Genomic DNA, 18,027 nt, shown 5'->3' with positions numbered 1-18,027 from the left:
AGTTGTCAGCTCACCTGGTGGAGACAATTCATCATCTGGTGACATGAGGTCACAGAGTGGACTGTGACATCACAGAGTGGACATCAAGCAACTAAAGCATCATTGACTGTCTGTGTGACATCAGATAACAGGCTGTGACATAACAGCAGACTATGATATCACAGAGTGACATCAGAGACCAGCTGTGTGACATTAGAGATCTGGCTGTGACATCTCAGAGCAGGCTGAGACATCCCAGAGGGGCTTTGTGACATCCCAGGAGGGCTCTGTGAGGTCACTGGGTTGGTCACTCCACCCCAGCCCCCCCTCACAGTTTCTCCCAACAAGTCCAATGCTGTTCATGCCCAGCGGAGTCCCTGTTCCCCGGTATCCTCCCAGTCCCCCTGGAGCCACAGGCTCCACCCAAGGATGTTCCATAGGATCCACCCCAGAGCCTGACATGGGGACAAGGGGCCAGGGCTGTTTGACCAGGACATCAAGGATGTGGATTATCCAAGTCCCTGTGGCCTGAGTTGAGTTGCCCAGGGCAGGAAAGATGTCTGGCAGCTGGAGCAGGGCTAGGGAAGGGCCTCCAAGGTGGGGCTGGAGCCCTTGGGCTGTGAGCAGAGGCTGAGGGAACTGGGATTGTCCAGCCCGGAGCAGGGAAGGCTGAGGGGCTCCTCATCCCAGCCTGGCAGTGCCAGCAAGGAGGAGATGGAGAACACAGAGCCAGGCTCTTCACCGGGGGCCTGGTGGGAGACAAAAGCCAATGGGTGGAAGGGGAAACAGGGGAGATCAGCCAGGACAGAAGATGATGAAATGAATCAGATTTGTTTCAGCATTTCCTCAACACCAAAAGCAGCCTGACCTCCCTTCTCCATCAACCACTGACAGCTTTGCAAATCATGAATTGTTTGAGCTCTTTTGCCCCCACTCCAGGATGAGCATCCTGATGCAAGAACTTAACTGTGTTTATATCTATCAGAGAACCATGTAAGTCTAAAATCAGTTTTAGTATGGAAATCACTTGTGGATGGTGGACTCATCAGATGCTGCTGGGATGTTGCACATAGGGAAGAGCGTGATTGTTATTAAATTGTGTCCTGTTCTACCATGGTCTGTTGGCCATGAAGAGAAACTTTCTGTGCCTCTGAGTCTCACCAGTTCCTGACTCCCAAAGGACACAAACCTGATGATTTGTGGTTCCCACTCCAGTCGTGGTACTTGGAGCTCCCTCCATCCCCAGAGCAGAACTCCCTTGTCCCAGAAAGTCCCTGGCAATGCAGGGATGAAGGAAACAGGACAGGCTGTGGGGATCAGAGGCAGGGCACGGCCAGGGATTTTGGGGTGGTTGTGAGCCCAGGGCAGGACCCGGCCTTTGGCCTTGGTGAACCTCAACCCATTGTCCTGGGCCCATGGCTCCAGCCTGTCCAGATCCCTCTGCAGAGCTTCCTGCCCTCCAGCACAGCCACACTCCACCCAGCCTGGGCTCACCTGGAACTGACTGAGGGTGCCCTCGATGGCCTTGTCCAGATCAGCAATAAAGAGATTTCACTGACCTGGCCCCAGCCCTGATCCCTGGGGACACCCCTGGATGTGACTCCATTCCTCAGCTGCTCTGAGTGCCAGGGGGTGGATGAGGGAAATGGTGGGGAGGGGGTAGGGACAAAGTGTGATTGATTGTCAGCCATGAAGGATCTTTGTCGCTGTTGAGGCAGGACGGGAATTAAGAGGCTCTGACTCAGAAGGCTGTTGAGAGTAAACTCCGGTTAATTCAAAATGCACTGCTCTTTTATACAGAGCTCCGCAAGGACCAAATCCATTGGTTCTGAAGTGAAAACAACCCACCACCATTGGTGCAGTGTGGAGAGTTTTGTGGATGAATGGCTTCGTGAGAAAGGACATGACTACGTGCAGTTAGTGAAGCAGTAGCTGAAAATTGCACAGTGCAGCAATAGCAGATGTAGCAACAATATCTTATGTCCTTGGGTAAGCTGGTTCCCAACAGTAGAATGGTCAGCAAAAAGATAAATGTAAGGGAAAACAAAGCAAGCTTAGAAAGCCCCAAAGGCAGGGTTGACCTGTTTTTGATACACCAATGATGAGCCTAAGTTTTGCAATATGCATGAGCTTCATTATAACCGGTATAACTGTACATGCGTGCTTGTAATAAACTGAGACTTGTTGACATTATAGAATGGACTTGTCTCCTTTCATTTTTTCTACACCACAGCATCACCATGGTCTTATTGGATACGCAATCTCTCTATGGACCATTGGTTCCATGCAGCCCTGCTGTGTCACAGTGGTTCCTTGGTTCCATGAAGCCCCACTGCATAGCAATGGAATCTTGGTTCTGTGAGGTTCTGTGCGGTCACAATGGTGTCCCTGATTCTGGAGACCCTTGGTTCCACAAGGTTCCATGATGTCACAATGGTCTCCCTGGTTCCAGACTGTAACAATGGACCCTTGGTTCCACGAGGTTCCATGATGTCACAATGATCTCCTTGGTTCCACACTGTAACAATGGACCCTTGGTTTCATGAGATTCCATGATGTCACAATGATCTCCTTGATCCAGACTGTAACAAGAGACCCTCGGTTCCACGAGGTTCCATGATGTCACAATGGTCTCCATGGTTTCAGACTGTAACAACAGACCCTTGGTTCCACAAGGTTCCACATTGTCACAATGGTCTCCTTGGTTCTGGACTGTAACAATGGACCCTTGGTTCCATGAGTTTCCTAATGCCACAATGGTCTCCATGGCTCTGGAGTATAACAATGAACCCTTGCTTCTACAGTGTTCCACGATATCACAATTCTCTTTTGTTCTGGTCTGTAACAATGGACCCTTGGTTCCACGAGGTTCCACAATGTCACAATGCTCTCCTTGGTTCTGGACTGTAACAATGGAACCCTGGTTCCATGAGATTCCATGATGTCACAATGATCTACTTGGGTCCACTAGATTCTATGGTGTCACAATGGTCTCCGTGGCTCTGGATTCTAACAATGGATCCTTGGTTCCATGAGATTCCATGATGTCACAATGATCTCCTTGGTTCCATGAGGCCTTGCTTTGTCACAATGGACCCATGGTTCCATGAGCTTCCGTAGTGTCACCATGGTCTCCTCGGATCTGCGTTGTCACAATGGACAACTGGTTCCATGGGACCCTGCTGTGTCACAATAAACTCTTAGTGCCATCAGGTTTTCTAGGGTCACAATGGTCTCCCCGGTTCAACGACACCTTGCAGTGTCACAATGGCTGCTTGGTTCCATGAGCTTCCATAGTGTCAGCCATGGTCTTCTTGTTTCTGCAGTGTCACAATGGACCCTTGGTTCCATGAGCTTCCTAAATGTCACTGGTCTCCTTGGTTCCATGTGGCCCTGCTGTGTCACAATGGTCCCATGAGTCCATGTCCCTTGGTTCCATGAGTTTCTCTACTGTCAGCAATGGTTCCTCTCCTCCAATGCGGGACCATTGTGTCACAATGGACCCTGGGTTCCATGAAGTTCTTCAGCATCACAATGGCCCTTTGGATCCATGAGGTTCCTTCGTGTCACCACGGTCTCTGTGGATCCACATTGTCATAATGGACAATTCCTCCCATGCAGTCCCACTGTGTCGCAGTGACCCCTTGTTTCCATGAGGCCCCACTTTGTCACCATGGACCCTTGGTTCCATAGGTTTTTTTCTCTAACAATGGACTCCTTGGTTCTGTGAGTTACCCTGCATTTTACAGAGGTTTCTTTGCTTGCCACAAGGCCTGGCTGTGCCTCAATGCACCCTTGGTTCCATGAGGATCTGGAGGATCACAAAGGATCCTTGGATCCACAGGGTGTTGAGGAATTTCTCGTGGAACAAGGACGTGCTATCCTTGATGCTGTTCCTTTGCAGGAGCTGGACAACCCTGGCCTGCAGATTACTGAATTATTTTAGTTACTTTAAAGTACTTAGGACATCCTTGGAAAGAGAATAAGCCTTGTACAAACACAATAGCCAATGTTGGGTGCTGAGTAGTACATGAAAACTGGCACATACTATAACCTGATCAGATGCTTGTAGAATAACAGCCAATCAATAAGTGACAATAGCAAATAAATATTCATTGGTTAACATAATATGATTACATTTATTATGTTAACCAATGAATGTTAATTTGCTATTGTATTATGTAAGGCAATAAAGGCATAAAATAAGACATGAAAAAATTAGACAATAAAGGAGGATGACATCAAGCCATATTGGTTTGGGTGTCATTACTCCAGCTGGCTCTCTGTGGGACCCTCTTCAGATTGTCAGCAACAAGGGATCTTGATTTTCATACCTAGTAAAAATGGATTAGGAGATGCTGGGGATCCATATCAACTGGGGTTTGATGATATCAATCTATAAATAGGAAAAGTAAACAGGACAAAACAATTCCCTCTGCACTGTTTTCAATATAGTGGCTTGACTTTGAATACACTTCTGCAATCTGTCTAATTAACCACTGAAGAATTGAAGACTTGAATTATTTCCATGGGCTTGTTTTGTTTGGGTGTTTGGAAGAAATATGAATGAGCCTTTGTCACTGAATTTCTACACTGAAGGGCTCAAGAAAGAAGAGGCCTCTGGAGTAGTAAAGTTCATCACCAACCTCCAAGGTGCTGAGGATTCATCCCCATCAGAGCAGCAATGAGCAGAAATGGGCTCAGCTTTGGGGCTGCCCCAGCTCTGGGATGGGCCCTGGGCCTGGAGCAGGAGCAGCTCTGGAGGGCCCCAGGGCCGGGGCTCTTGTGCTGGCCTGGGCAGATGGGATGGCAGGAGGGGCTGCAGAGCTCTCAGCACCTCAGGCAGAGGGGAGCAGGGCAGCCAGGGAGCTCCTTTGGCCTTGGCCAGGCCCCTTCCCCCATGGTGGGGCTGAGTCCTGGCTGAGCTGCAGCTGCTGCTGTGCCCTTGGCAGGGGCTGAGGCCGTGGGGCAGTGCCCAGAGCAGCCTGGGCTGAGCAGAGCTGTGGGGCCAGAGCCGGCTGGGCTGTGCTGGGGAGAGGCCCTTGGTGCTGCCCAGAGCTCAGGGCAGCTGGCAGAGCTGGCAGGGAGCTGGGCTGGGCTGGGAGAGCCTGGCACAGAAACCATCAGTGTCCATCTCAGCCTGGCTGAGCGGGCAGGGGCCAAGGCCAGCAGAACATGGTCGGCAAGTTCTCTGTGTGGGAGCTGAGCTGGTGAGCCCTTGAGCCCTCCCAAGGTCTGGGGCTGCACCTCCAGCTCCAGAGATGTGACAGATGGGAGCAGAGACAAATCATTCCTGCTGCATTCTTCATTGTGTTTGCTTGTACAGGTGACCTGGATCCATATGTAGATGAGCTGTTTTGTGTCTGAAAACACTGGTAAAGTAAGAAGAATACTATTTTTTAGCTGAAAATAATATTTCATGCATAACACACAATGAGAAAGAAAAGACACATATGATCAGAAGAGCATCTGAGTTTTTCAGAGGACAAGAGGCTCATTGATGTTGCAGCAGTCAAACCTGTTCAAATACTTTCCTCAAGGCTTCCTTGAAACGGGAGGTGACCACCAGAGGCCAAGGCCAGCCAGAGCTGTCTGTCCTGGCAGATTTTGTCTGGGAGAACCCTTGCAAATCGGGAATTTTGGAGGAAAAGTGTCAATTTTGGCCATGGTTGCCTGTGCAGAAGGGATGGTACTTTTCCACAGGAAGAAAAGCACAGATCCCCAGTGTTTGAAGCAAGGTGAGAGCCAGCTCTCAGGAAGACAAGGTCAAAAAGACTTGTTTGTAATGGCAGCTTTTGATGGGAGCAATCCCTGGATATTGGGAATTTTGAGGGGAGAATCCCATTTTGGCCATGGGTGCTTGAATGTGAAGGGCAGTTCTTTTCCATTGGAAAGAAAGCCCAGAGCCCTTGGCTCCATGAGGCTCTGATGTGCCACAGAGGCCCTTTGGTTTCACAAGGCCTAAAAATGTAGAAATGGTCTCCATGGTTCCATGAGGCCCTGCTGGGTCACAACAGACCATTGGTTTCACTGAGCCCCACAGTGTCACTATGGTCCCTTTGGCTCCAAGAGGCCCTGAAGTGCCACAGTGGCCCTTTGGTTTCACAGGCCTCAAAGTGTCAAAATGGCCTCCATGGTTCCATGAGGCCCTGCTGTGTCACAAGGGACCTTTGGTTCCATGATGCCCCAGAGTGTCACAATGGCATCCTTTGTCCCGTGGAGTCAGAATGGACCCTTCATCCCATGGACCCCGACAGTGTTCACTGTAGTCCCCTTGATTCCACGAGGGCCTGCCATGCTCTAATGGTCTCTGTGTTCCAGTGGGTCCCAAAGTGTCAGGATAGTCTCCATTGTTCCATGAGGCCACGCAATGTCACTGTGCTCCCCTTGGTTCCACAGAGCCCCACAGTGGAACAATGGACTCTTGGTTCCATAAGGTTCCTCAGTCACAATGGTCTCCCTGGATCTGCAGTGTCACAGTGGCCCCTTGGCTCCGTGTGGCCACGCTGTGTCACAATGGCTCATGGTTCCATGAGGCCACACAGTTTAACAAGGGACCCTTGGTTCCACGAGGCCTTGCTGTGTCAGAGTGTCCCCTTGGTTCCCAGAGGTTTCTCAGTGTCACAATGATCTCCTTGGATCTGCACTATCACAATAGACCACTGGTTCAATGTGGCCCCAATGTGCCAAAATGGATTTTGGTTCCATGGGGTTCTGCTGTGTCACCATGGACCCTTTGATCCATGAGTTTGGGCAGTGTCACAGCTGAGTCCTGGGTTCTGTGAGGCCCCGCTGTCACCAAATCTCGGAAATATCACAATGAGGCTCCTTAACACTAATTTGCTATTTCAGAGGGTATAATTTATTCAGGCCTGAGGCCTAGTGAGGGCTAACTCCTGATCTGATGCAGACATGTAATTTTACCAGTGTATTGCTCATATACAGTTCCTAAATGCTAATTACGATTTACCCATTTCCATTAAACCCACCCCAAGTTCCCAGATTCAGTCCTTGTTTTCTCTGTCACTGCACCCTTGAGCCAGATATCTTATCTTCCAGCCATCCCTGCTGGGAAAGCAGCCCCTGAATGCCTTGTTCCTGTGCTGGAAGTTCACAGGCAGGGTAAAAATGGAATTAACCCTTTGGGTATCAGCCCAAGGCTTTGTGTGGCCAGGCAGGGGCAGCAGGAGGCAGAGCTGCCAGCAAAGGAAGGGCCAGCGAGGTGGGGCAGCCGGGGGTGACAACAGCCTGCAGGGACAGAGGCACAGGGCAGGGAAACCGTGGGACAGCCTGGGCTGCAGAGGGCACAGGGATGTGCAGCAGCTGCAAGGCCCTGACAGAGCCAACCTGTGCAGCCCTTTGGCCGTGGCTGCTGGCCCTGGGCCTGAGGCCACGAGGGGACAAGTGACCCTTGCAGCCCTGGGGCCTCAGTGCCTCCTTGTCCCTGCTCAGCAGCCTGGCAGGGCCGCCCCATGGTCCTGCCCTTGGCATTACACATCCCCACATGCCAGTGCCCATCCCGGGAAGAGCCCTGAGCAATGAGGAAGGGACAGGATCTGCCTTGCCAGGGGCTGGGGCTCAGGCTTGGGCCCTTTGCATTCCTGAAACACATCCAGGTTTGCTCAGCACCAGAGACACCTTTGCCTTGCCTGTCCCAGCTGTCATCACTGCCTCCAGTGTTCTGCTCTGACTGGAACCTGGGGACACTTTCTCAGTCCTGTCCCTCAATGGGATCCATTAAAACTTCAAGAAGCTCTGAAGTTTTAATTTTGAGTTCTTGAGAAGTTTTTTGAAGACACATTCAGGGACTGAGTCTAATGTAAACAACACCAAAGCCTTGAGAGGGTCATTAAAATTTTCCTATTCCAGTTGTGGAGAAAGATTTCAAAGTGCTTGTAAGAAATACACATTCCTATTTTAAAGGGTGTATTTTATTACATTTCTCTTTAGATCAGAGGTGATTGCAGCATTCTGTGTTTGATATTGAGCCAGAGTCTCCCCTCAGGAGCTCTGGCCTGCTCAGAGATGCTGTGCCCTGAGCTCTGGCCCAGCGTGGACAACCTTGCTCCACATTGCCCCAGCCCATCCTGTCTGTCCTCACTCACCTGGGACCTGCTGTGCTCGCAGAGCTGGCTGCACCCAGCCTAAGAGGGGCTTTCCCTTTTTCTATGTTTGAAGCAATCTAAAACTCCTGAGTTTCCCCATGAAAACAGACACCCTCCTCAGGTGTGTGCCAGCCCAAGGTGCCACCAAAACCATCCAGACCGGCCCTCGACCAGCTGTGAGGGTGGATCATCAGCCCCAGCTGCACTGGGCACTGCAAGGAGCTGTGGCCATGGGCACTGCACTGACCCCACTGCTGGGTTTGGCTGCCACGGCAGCCCTGAGAAATTAAAACTGTCCTTGGAAACACTGGGGAGGACTGGGACATACTGGGGAACACTGGGAATGCTGTGGGAGACACTGGGACATACTGGGAGTGATACTGTGGGGATCTGGGACAGCCTGGGAACATGAGGAATGCTGAGGGGGAATCTGGGTGGACTGGGATGGACTGCGGGGGTACACTGGGACACACTGGTACATACTGGGTGTGAAACAGGGAGTGAAACTGGGGGATACTGGGACAAACAGAGAACATTGTGGGGAAGACTGGGCAACACTGGGGCATATTGTAGATGACATGGGAGGAACTGGGAGGGCCTGGGAATGAACTCAGGTGTATTGGGAGGGACTGGGCTGTGCTGGGAGGGACTGGAGGGGCACTGGTGCTGTACTGGGCTGTACTGGGGATGAACTGGGCTGTACTGGGAGGGACTGGAGGGGCACTGGGACTGTACTGGGCTGTACTGGGAGGGACTGGAGGGGTTCAAGGGGCTGTTCCCGTCCCCTCCCATTGGCCGAGGCTCCCGCCCATCACAGCATCCAACCAATCAGCGCCAGGGATCGTGGCTTTGGGGGCGGTGCCTACAGTCAGCGCCATCTTTCCTTTTGCCTACATCTCCCATCATGCCCAGCAAGCCAATAGAGCCTCATTGGGGCCGGGACTACAACGCCCGTCATGCCCCGCGCTCCACAGAACCCCGGTACCGCCCCCATTTGTCCCGTAAGTGCCCCCCAGACCCTCCGGGATCACCAAGTGCCCCTCAGCGCCCATTCGGGACCCCCCAAAAGCGTCCTAGGATCCCCTGAGTGCTCCCAGCCCCACAGATGCCCGGTACAGCCACTTCTGGGAATTCCTCTCCTCTCATCCCCCGCGGCCCCAGAGCCCCTCAGAACACAGTTCCGCGCCTAAAATTCCTGCTGCGCCCTGCGCTCTAAGGAACCCGGTTAAATCTCCCCAAGCTCCCCCCGAGTGCTCCAGAGCCCCCGAGGACCTCACGTCGTGGCTCGGACGCAAAAGTGTCCCCCGAGTGCATTCCCGGTCCGCAAACACCGCGTCCGAGGCACTTCCGGGACTACAGCTCCCATCATGCTCCGCGGCGCACGCCCAGCACTGTTCCAACCGTGCCTTCATCTCCCGTCATGCCCCGCGCCCCAGCGAGAGCCGCTGTCACCGAGCCTGAAACTCCCGTGATGCTCCGCGGTCCCGTTACACTCCATTGTACCCGCGCCTACAACTCCCGTCAGCCCCCGCGCCCAGCGAGCCCCGCCCGAGCCCCCCTGGTCTCCCCCGGACCCCGAAGGGCCCCAAATTCCCCTCCCTGACCTCCAGGGCCCCCCTGGACCCCCGAGTGCTCCCCCGGACCCCGAACTGCCCCTCAGAATCCCTGAGTGCCCCTCCAAGTGCCCGCCCGGCTCCCCCAGGTGTCCTCCAGACCCTCAAGTTCTCTCTGAATTCCCTCCCCAGACACAAAACTGCCCCAAATGTGCCCCAGAAATGTCTCCATGGACCCCAAAGTGGCCCCTTTTACCCTGTCTGAGAAAATAATACAAAAAACGACAAAAAGCTTAAAAACAGGAGTTATAGCGCAGAGGGCAAAATCAATAGCTGAAAGTGGTCAATGAATTAATGAAGGGAATTGTGATACTTAGAACCCATGACCAAAAAATTTTTTGTTTCCTAAAACATATACATTTTTTGTATAAATTTTAAAAATTACGTGTTAAAGATACAGAATAATATTATTAGACATAAGAAAAAACAATTATAACTGTATTTATTAATTAACCTTTATTTATAAAGAAAAATGCACAATTTTTTAATGCTTTGGGCTGTCAGTCTTAAGCAGGCCCTGTCAGACATGGTGAGGCTGGGGGTGAGGAGCAGCTTGTCCAAACAGGGTCAGCCCTCAAGGAGCTCATTCTTCTCCATGCCCAGCCCTGCTAAGGAGCCATTGAGCATCAAGATCACCTGGGAAATGATTCTATCAACTCTTCTCTGAACAGAAAAATAAAAGAATATTCATGTGATGAAAAAATAAAAATCAGGAGGTGGACTTTGAAGTTTCCGTCCTGAACAGAACAGCAAACTGCACAATCCCTGGAGACTTGAAGACAATGGAAGGAAGACAAAGAGCTCCTGAGGGCTTTCTGTATTTTAAGGATCCCCAGGGTGGATGTGGGGCTGGGTCCAGGAGCCTCAGGCACTGAGAGAAGGATGAAGAAGCTGCTGAAGGAGTCAGAAGCAAAACTCCAAGTTGCTCGGAGAATCCCTGGTCCCCAGTGAGGGCAGGGACTGCCAAAGGCTCCCCAGGCACTGGAGAGAGCAGATCCTGGAGGCCAGGACTGCAGGGAGCCCAAGGCTCAGAGCAGGGAACTGCAATGCTGAGCAAGGCCTGGGCTGGCTGGGGGAAGCAGAAAGGCCAAGCCCTGAGCCCAGCCTGGCACAGCAGGGCCCGTCCCTGACGGGTGGCTCGGGGCTGTTTGTGGGGCAGGGGGATGTGAGGGGCAGCAAGGACAAATGCCATAAACCTGCAGCCCCTGCAGCCTCCTCAGGGAGGGCGAGGGAGAATGTGAAAAATGCCAATCACTTGGTTTTTAAAATTTTAAAAGTTTAATACTAATAAAATGGTTATAAAAATAATAATAATACAATTACAGTAATAAAGTTTAGAGTTAGGACAATTACAAGACAATAAAAAGCAAAGAATTATGGATGTCCAGGTGCTCTCAGACACTAAATCGCAAAAAGCATGCCTTGTGAACAAAGGAATAATGTTACAAGCAACAGCCTGTTGCATATTCATATATCTCATCCATGATGCATAAATTCCTTGCAAATTAAGAACATTTCTGCTTTTTGTCAACTTCTTCTCCTTAATCCTGTTGGTTCCACAAAGATGGAGAGAAGGTGGAAGAATGTTTGTCTTTTCTGATAAGGAGGCTGTGACTTTTTATGGGCCCCCTTCGCTGACATCTCTGTGTGAGGAGTTTCTTGATTATCTCATCTTCCTGCTTGAGCTTTTAACAAATCCTATATCACAGAGTTTCTATTTTAACATTATGTTGTAACCTAAAGCTACATTTAACTCACTATGTAAGAAATTAATACAGCATAACTTTCTAACATGACACATATAATATTCATTGTAACATTTGCGAAAAGCCAATCATAAAATATGCATTTTTCACAGAGAAGCAAAGTGCAGCCCCTCACAGGGAAGTTCCTTCTGTGGGGCTCCCGAGGCGCTGCCCGAGCCCAGGGACAAAGGCCTGGGTGCCTCTGGCCCTGCCAGCCCTGCCCAGCCCTGCCCATCTGTCCTGGGGCTGTGCCCCTGTGCGCGCTGCTCCTGTGCCCTGGCCGGCTGCACTCGCCCATCTCGCTGTGCCCCAGCATTTCTCACCCAGCGTTTCTGTGCCCTCCCTGGGCTGCCTGCACCCAGCGCTGCCGGCTCCTGGCACACAGAGCCAGCCCATGGCCCAGCCCCACGCTGGGACACCACCAGCACCAAAATTCTACCCTGGCAGGGACTTTTCTTCCTCCTCAGCTCCAGGCTGAACCTTCCAAGCTGTGCTTTGGGCAGGTTTCCTTCTCTTCCCACTGCCAAGGAAAGCTCTGTCTCCTGCTGGTAACAGACAGGGAAGGGCTGGTGGGAGATGTGGTGGTCAGAGACTGTTTGGGGCACAGGGGCCATGAAATTACTGAGTTTTTAAATAGTCTGTGAAAGGAGGGCCATCAATAAATCTTCTACCCTGGAGTTACAGAGAGCAGACTTTGGCCTATTCAGGATTGATTTGGGGAGTACCAAATCAGGTACTGATGTTTTAAAAGGAAACAGCCCTTAAAAACCAAGGATTCCAGGAAGGATGGACACAGTTCAAGAAAGAAATGTTGAAGGAACAGCAACAGCCTGTCCCTCTGTGCCAAAAAGTGAGCTAGCAAGGAAAAAAAATGGCCTGGCAGGTCATGGAGCTTTTTCCAGGAACTCAGGGGAAAAATTAGGGTGCATCACCTTGGGAGGGAGGACCAGGAAACTCAGGACATGCTTAAGAATGTTATTAGGTCATGCAGAAAGCAAAATAGAGAGGTAAAAGCTCAATTACAACTTAACCAGGCCACTTATGTGAAGGAGAATAAAAATGTTTTTATAAATACATTAATGGCAAAAGGAGTGGTAAAGACAACCTCCATTTGGTGGGTCAAAAAAAAGGTTCCATGAGGCCTCTGGGTGCCACAATGAATTCCTTGGTGCTGCAGTGTCATGATGGAGCCCTGGTGACACAAGATCCTGCAGTGTCACCAGGGACCCTTGGCTCCATGGGCACCACAGTGTGACAATTGTTCCCTCAATTCCCAGAGTCCTTGCAGTGGAGCAATGGCCCCTTGATTCCATTGTCCCCAGGCTCTCCTGCTGGGAAAAGCAACTGAGTGATGAAGCATTTGCTGCATCTGAACACTGAGGTCCATCTTGCCCCCTCTTTTCCTTATTGCCATTGTTCCAACTGCACATTTCTCAGAGGATAACCAGGGATTTTGGGACAAAACCACATTTTTTTGATTGTGAATGTCCCTGGGGATCCCCATTACACCAGGGTGAGGTCGCTCTAGAGCAGCTTCTCTCTCTCCTGGCAACCTTTTTCCTCCTCCCCAACCTCCTCCTTCTCTGCCTCCTCCTCCTTCTTGTTACCTTCATCCCCACTGTTCAGAGCATAATTCCAAGAGAAAAGCCAGTGATTTTGGGGCACAAAACTGCTTTTCTGAGGGGGAACCTCCACAGTGGTTCTGGTCCTGTCAGGGCACCCTTCCTCCCTGTCCTCCTCCTCCTGCCCCGCACTGAGGGCACACCTGAGCTTTGCCCAGAAGAGGGGCTGCGCAGGGAGCTCGGAGGGCCAGCGCAGGTGTGTGCGCCGCAGCAGCACATGGCGCATGCGGTGGAAGGCCGAGAGCTCGGCCTCGGGGATGTCCTCGAGGAAGATGAGGACGAGGACATCGCGCAGCTCATCAAAGAGGCGATAGCTGGCCATCTGGATCTCCAGTGAGTACCACTCGCTGCGCAGGTACCCGCGGCTCACCACGCACACCGTGTGCCGGCTGTTGTACACAGCGTCCACGATGTTGTCCACTATGGCGCGGCCGGGGTGAAAGTCACGGTGGTGCAGGCAGAGCCACAGGGCTCCGCGCTCCAGCTCAGGCACCAACTCCTCCAGCACCCACCGCTCATCCCCAGAGTTGTAGGACACAAAGGTGTCGTAGGTGTAGCGCCGCTGCTCCCGCCGCCAGCGCCCACGTGCCCACGCGTGCAGCGGGAACAGCTGGTAGCGCAACCGACAGTACCCACGGTGGTACAGCAGTGGCAGCACTAGCAGCAGCAGCACGGCTGGTGCTGTCCCTGCAAACAGGTACCGCCCCATGTCCAGGTAGCACACGCGTGTGTCAAAGGAGTGCAGGTACGTGGAGGCCCCACCTGTCTCACCACAGGTGCAGTTATACAGGTAGACCACCTGCACGGGCCCACCTTCCAGCCAGGCAGGCAGCCAGGCATTGGCACAGCTGCAACTCAGCGGGCACTTGCGCAGGTCCAGATAGCGCAGGGTGGGGAGGCGGGTGGCCAGAGTCACATCCAATGTACGCAGCTCGTTCTTGGCCAGGTGCAGCTCCTGCAGTCGTGTTAGGTTGCCGAAGACCTCGGGGCCAAGGCTGCGCAGTCCTGCACTCTCCAGGTTCAGGCTGCGCAGCTGGCTCAGGTTCTTGAAGACGCCGGCAGGCAGTGGCCCATCCCGCCATTGCTGTCAGCCAGCGTCAGGTTCCGCAGCTGTGCCAGGTCATCGAAGGCATCGTCAGGGATGGCCGAGAGTGAGTTCTGTGCCAGAGAGAGTGAGCGCAAGGCACCGAGGCCCTGGAAGAAACGTTGTGGGACTACACGCATCCCATATGGCTGCTGTGCCTGCAGATTCAGGTCATAGAGGTTATGCAGGTAGCGGAAAGGCGGCAGCTGCCGCAGATGTCGGCTCAGGTAGCGCAGCGCGTTGGCACGCAGGTCCAGCACACCCAGCATCAGTTGCACCGGCTGGAACGCGGCCGCTCTCACCTCCAGCAGCCGGTTGTGGTCCAGGTAAAGTCGGCAAAGCCGCGGGAGGCCCTGGAATGCCTTGGCTGCCAAGTGCTGCAGGTTGTTCCCACCCAGGTCAAGCGTCTGCAGCTGGTCAAGCCCCTTGAAGGCGCCAGGGAAGAGCACGGCCACGCGGTTGTTGCGCAGGTTGAGGTCTCCCAGCTGGTGCAGGTCAGCAAAGGAGCCGGGCAGGAGGTCAGTGAGCAGGTTGTTGTCAAGGCGTAGGTGCCGCAGGTCGTGGAGTCCACGCAGCGCTGCGCGGTCCAGCCGTGCCAGCCCATTCACATCCAGCCGCAGCTGCCGCAGCGCCGGTGCATTGTCAAAAGCACCCGCACCAGCCACCAGGATGCGGTTGAAGCGCAGGGACACGTTGTGCAGCTGCCGCAGAACTGGGGACCCGTTGCACGATGGCAGCCACTGCAGCAAGTTGTGCTCAGCCACCAGCTCGCTCAGCTCTGCGCGCTGTGCCTGGTTCAGCAGCCGCCCTACGCAGCCCAGGTGCCGCAGCTGGTTGCCAGATAAATCCAGGGCACCCAGCACCGGACACTCAGCCAGAGCCCCATCGGGCATTGCTGTGAGCCCCATGCGCTGCAGCTGCAGCCTCTGCAGCTGCTGTCCTCTCAGCTGCTGGCACAGGTATTCCAGGCCGCTCGTGCCTACCTGTAGCCCTGACACGTCCACCTGGTGCGGGGAGATTCCAGGCACACGCAGCAGCTGCACTACGTCCAGCGGGTTCCCAGCCAGGTGCAGGTATGTCAGGTTGCTCAGGCACAGGTGAGCGAGTGGTGCAGGGTCTGAAATGTTGTTGTAGGACAGGTCAAGCTCACGCAGCCCTGAGGGCATCACCCCAGGGGTGGCCCTGAAAGAGCTCCCAGGGAGTTGTTGCAGAGGTGCAAGACCCTCAGCGTGGGTGGCAGCCCCGGGCCCAGTGTCGACAGCATGTTTACACACAGGTCGAGCAGGTCTAGGTGCGTCAGATTCCCCACAGCCATGGCCACGGGCTCCAGTGCTTGGAGCCGGCCATCCCGCAGCCAGAGCGTGGTGAGTGCGGCCAGTGGCTGGAAAGCTCCGGGGGCCACTTTCTGTAGCGGATTGTGGTCCAGCCGCAGCGTGCTCAGATTTCCCAGCCCAGAGAACACACCCGTGGCCAGCACTGACACCTTGTTGTGGGCCAGGTCTAGGTGCACCAGTGCTGACAGCCCCCAGAAAGCCCCTGGGGCCAGGCGTTCCAGCTGGTTGTGGGTCAGATCAAGGGTGTAGAGCTGCGGCAGGTGGGCAAAGGCACCAGAGGGCACCTGGCGCAAGATATTGACAGAGAGGTTGAGGAATGTGGCAGTGGAGGGGAGGTCGCCCACTGCAGCCCCCACGGTGCTCAGGAAGCGCTGGATGCAGCGGAACAGACCAGGGTCCCGCGGTGCCTGGATGCAGTTGCGGAAGCCATAGGGAGAGACCCCTGCAGGCACCACCACCAGTGTCACCAGTGTCACCAGCAGCGGGGTGCACATCCTGACTCACCCTGCAGAGATCCTGGATACAGTGGGAGAGAGAGGAGGAGGAAGCATATCCTTGGTACCACAGAGACCACGCTCAAGGCCCAGAGACCACACTTGGGGACTCAGGGATCCCCACCACCCTAGGGATCCCCTTGTGAACCAGAGACCCCACCAGCATCCCAAAGACCCAACTCAGGGCCCAGGGACCCACGATCCACACCCCAGAGACCCAAACAGAACACCGGGACTCCCACTCTGTGTCCAAGGACTCCTCATCCCCACCCCAGGGAATCACATACATACTCCAGGGACTCCCGTCAGGGCCCAGAGGACCCCCCCACCCCCATCCACAACCCAGGCAGACACACTCCAGGGACCCCCACCAGAGCCCAGGGACCTCCCCTAGGGCCAAAGAACCTCCACACACCCCAAGGACCCCTTGCCCCCCACGGATTTTGGGCACCCCCCTGCTCCCCGTCAAGTTCCCACCGTGCCACTGCCTCTGCTTTGGGTGATTTTGGGGTTAGAAACGGGAAGTTTGGGGTATCGCTTTTTGTCACCACTGCCCCACCCACCTCCCAGTGACGTAGGTGGGGGAGGCCCCTGCCCAGACGGATTTAGGGGTCCCCAAGGGGCTGGCAGGGCTACGAGTCTACACAGCTGGGTCACCCCGCCTCGGTGCAGACTCCCGGAGTCTGGGGGGCCCCTGGGACACCCAAGCCTCTTCGCCCCTGCCGCGCTGTCCCCCTGCTGCCACGTGCTGCTCTTGGTTCCTCTTCCCCTTCCTCAGACTGAACCAGCTGGTTTTGGTTCCTTCGGGGAAAATACTGGGCTGTACTGGGTTCTACTTTCTTATACTGGGCTATACTGTACTATATTGGTCTACAGTGGGCTGTGCCAGTTGTACTGAGTTATCCTGGACTCTAAAGGCTGCTAGTGGGCTGTACTGGGCTGTACTGGGCTGTATGGGTCTGTACTGGGCTGTACTGGGCAGTACTGGCCTGTACTGGGCTGTAATGGTCTGTACTGGGCTGTACTGGTCTGTACTGGTCTGTACTGAGCTCTAATGGGCTCTACTGGTCTGTATTGGTCTTTACTGGGTTGTACTGGTCTGTACTGGTCTGTACTGGTCTGTACTGGTCTGTACTGGTCTATACTGCTCTGTACTGGTCTAGACTGGTCTTTACTGGTCTGTACTGGTCTGTATTGCTCTGTACTGTTCTGTGTTATAAGTTGAGGCTAATAATTTGATTCAGCCTGTTAAGATCAATTAATAATTTTATTAATTACAGCAAGCGATAGCAAGCAAAACAGCGCTGGGTTCAGCTGTGAGCCTGGCTCCGCCAAAAGCTGACAACCTTTCCTTCTCTTCAGTCCCTTTTTATCTTGCATGAGTGGGGGTGATGAGTCTCGTTCCACCGTGGTTATCAGTCCCAGGAACAATGGGTTTCACAAGTGGGGTGGTGTGTCTCCTTCCACTGCGGTTTATCAGTTTCAGCAACAATGGGTTTCCACTGCGGTTATCAGTTCCAGCCAGTCCTGCAAAATCTTTCACAATCTTTGTTTGTGGTTACCAGTCAAGCCTGCAAATTCCATGTCCCGACTTCCCCCCCTTTTATCCTAATTTCATACTTTTGATGAACAAACAAGTCAATGCAGTTTCTCACAGTCCCCCATTCCATATTTTATCATTTTGTTCATCAAATAGTTTTATTTCTTGGTGGGCTAGAATCAAAGTCTCTTCTACTTCAGGATCTCTAGGGATAGTTTCATATTTGGCTTTGATTAGCATCAGGTGTGCTGCTTCCGATCTTCTTTTTACTATTTCAATTACCTTGTTGAATATACATGGGCCAAATGTTAATCCTAACACTAATAATATTAAAGGACCCGCAATTGTAGATAGCAAGGTAGTTAACCAAGGGGAGTGATTAAACCAGGTCTCATACCAGCTCTGCTGGGCCTCCCTTTCCCTTTTCCTTTTCTCAAGTCCTGCTTTCAGTTTTGTCATAGTGTCTCCTACCACCCCAGTGTGATCTGCATACACACAACATTCTTCCCGG

General features: G+C 53.1%; 2 protein-coding genes across 2 annotated transcripts in view; one reads left to right on the top strand and one right to left on the bottom strand.

Moving 5' to 3' along the window:
• Nucleotides 1-18,027, top strand: part of LOC144247979 (uncharacterized) — a 216,383-nt gene that overhangs the window by 30,511 nt on the left and 167,845 nt on the right. The window lies entirely within an intron of this gene.
• On the bottom strand, nt 7,893-16,692 carry LOC144247977 (uncharacterized). The gene is given in 4 exon segments (XM_085564387.1): nt 7,893-14,129; nt 14,132-15,328; nt 15,331-15,998; nt 16,454-16,692. Coding segments are annotated over 3 exon segments (3,006 nt in total). The 5' UTR covers nt 15,977-15,998; nt 16,454-16,692; the 3' UTR covers nt 7,893-12,966.

This window comes from Lonchura striata, chromosome 33 (assembly GCF_050655825.1).
Source record: "Lonchura striata isolate lonStrDom1 chromosome 33, ASM5065582v1, whole genome shotgun sequence".
In the NCBI taxonomy this organism is placed as follows: domain Eukaryota; kingdom Metazoa; phylum Chordata; class Aves; order Passeriformes; family Estrildidae; genus Lonchura; species Lonchura striata.
Note: the sequence above shows the minus strand (reverse complement) of the source record. Positions and strands in the feature narration are given on the sequence as shown.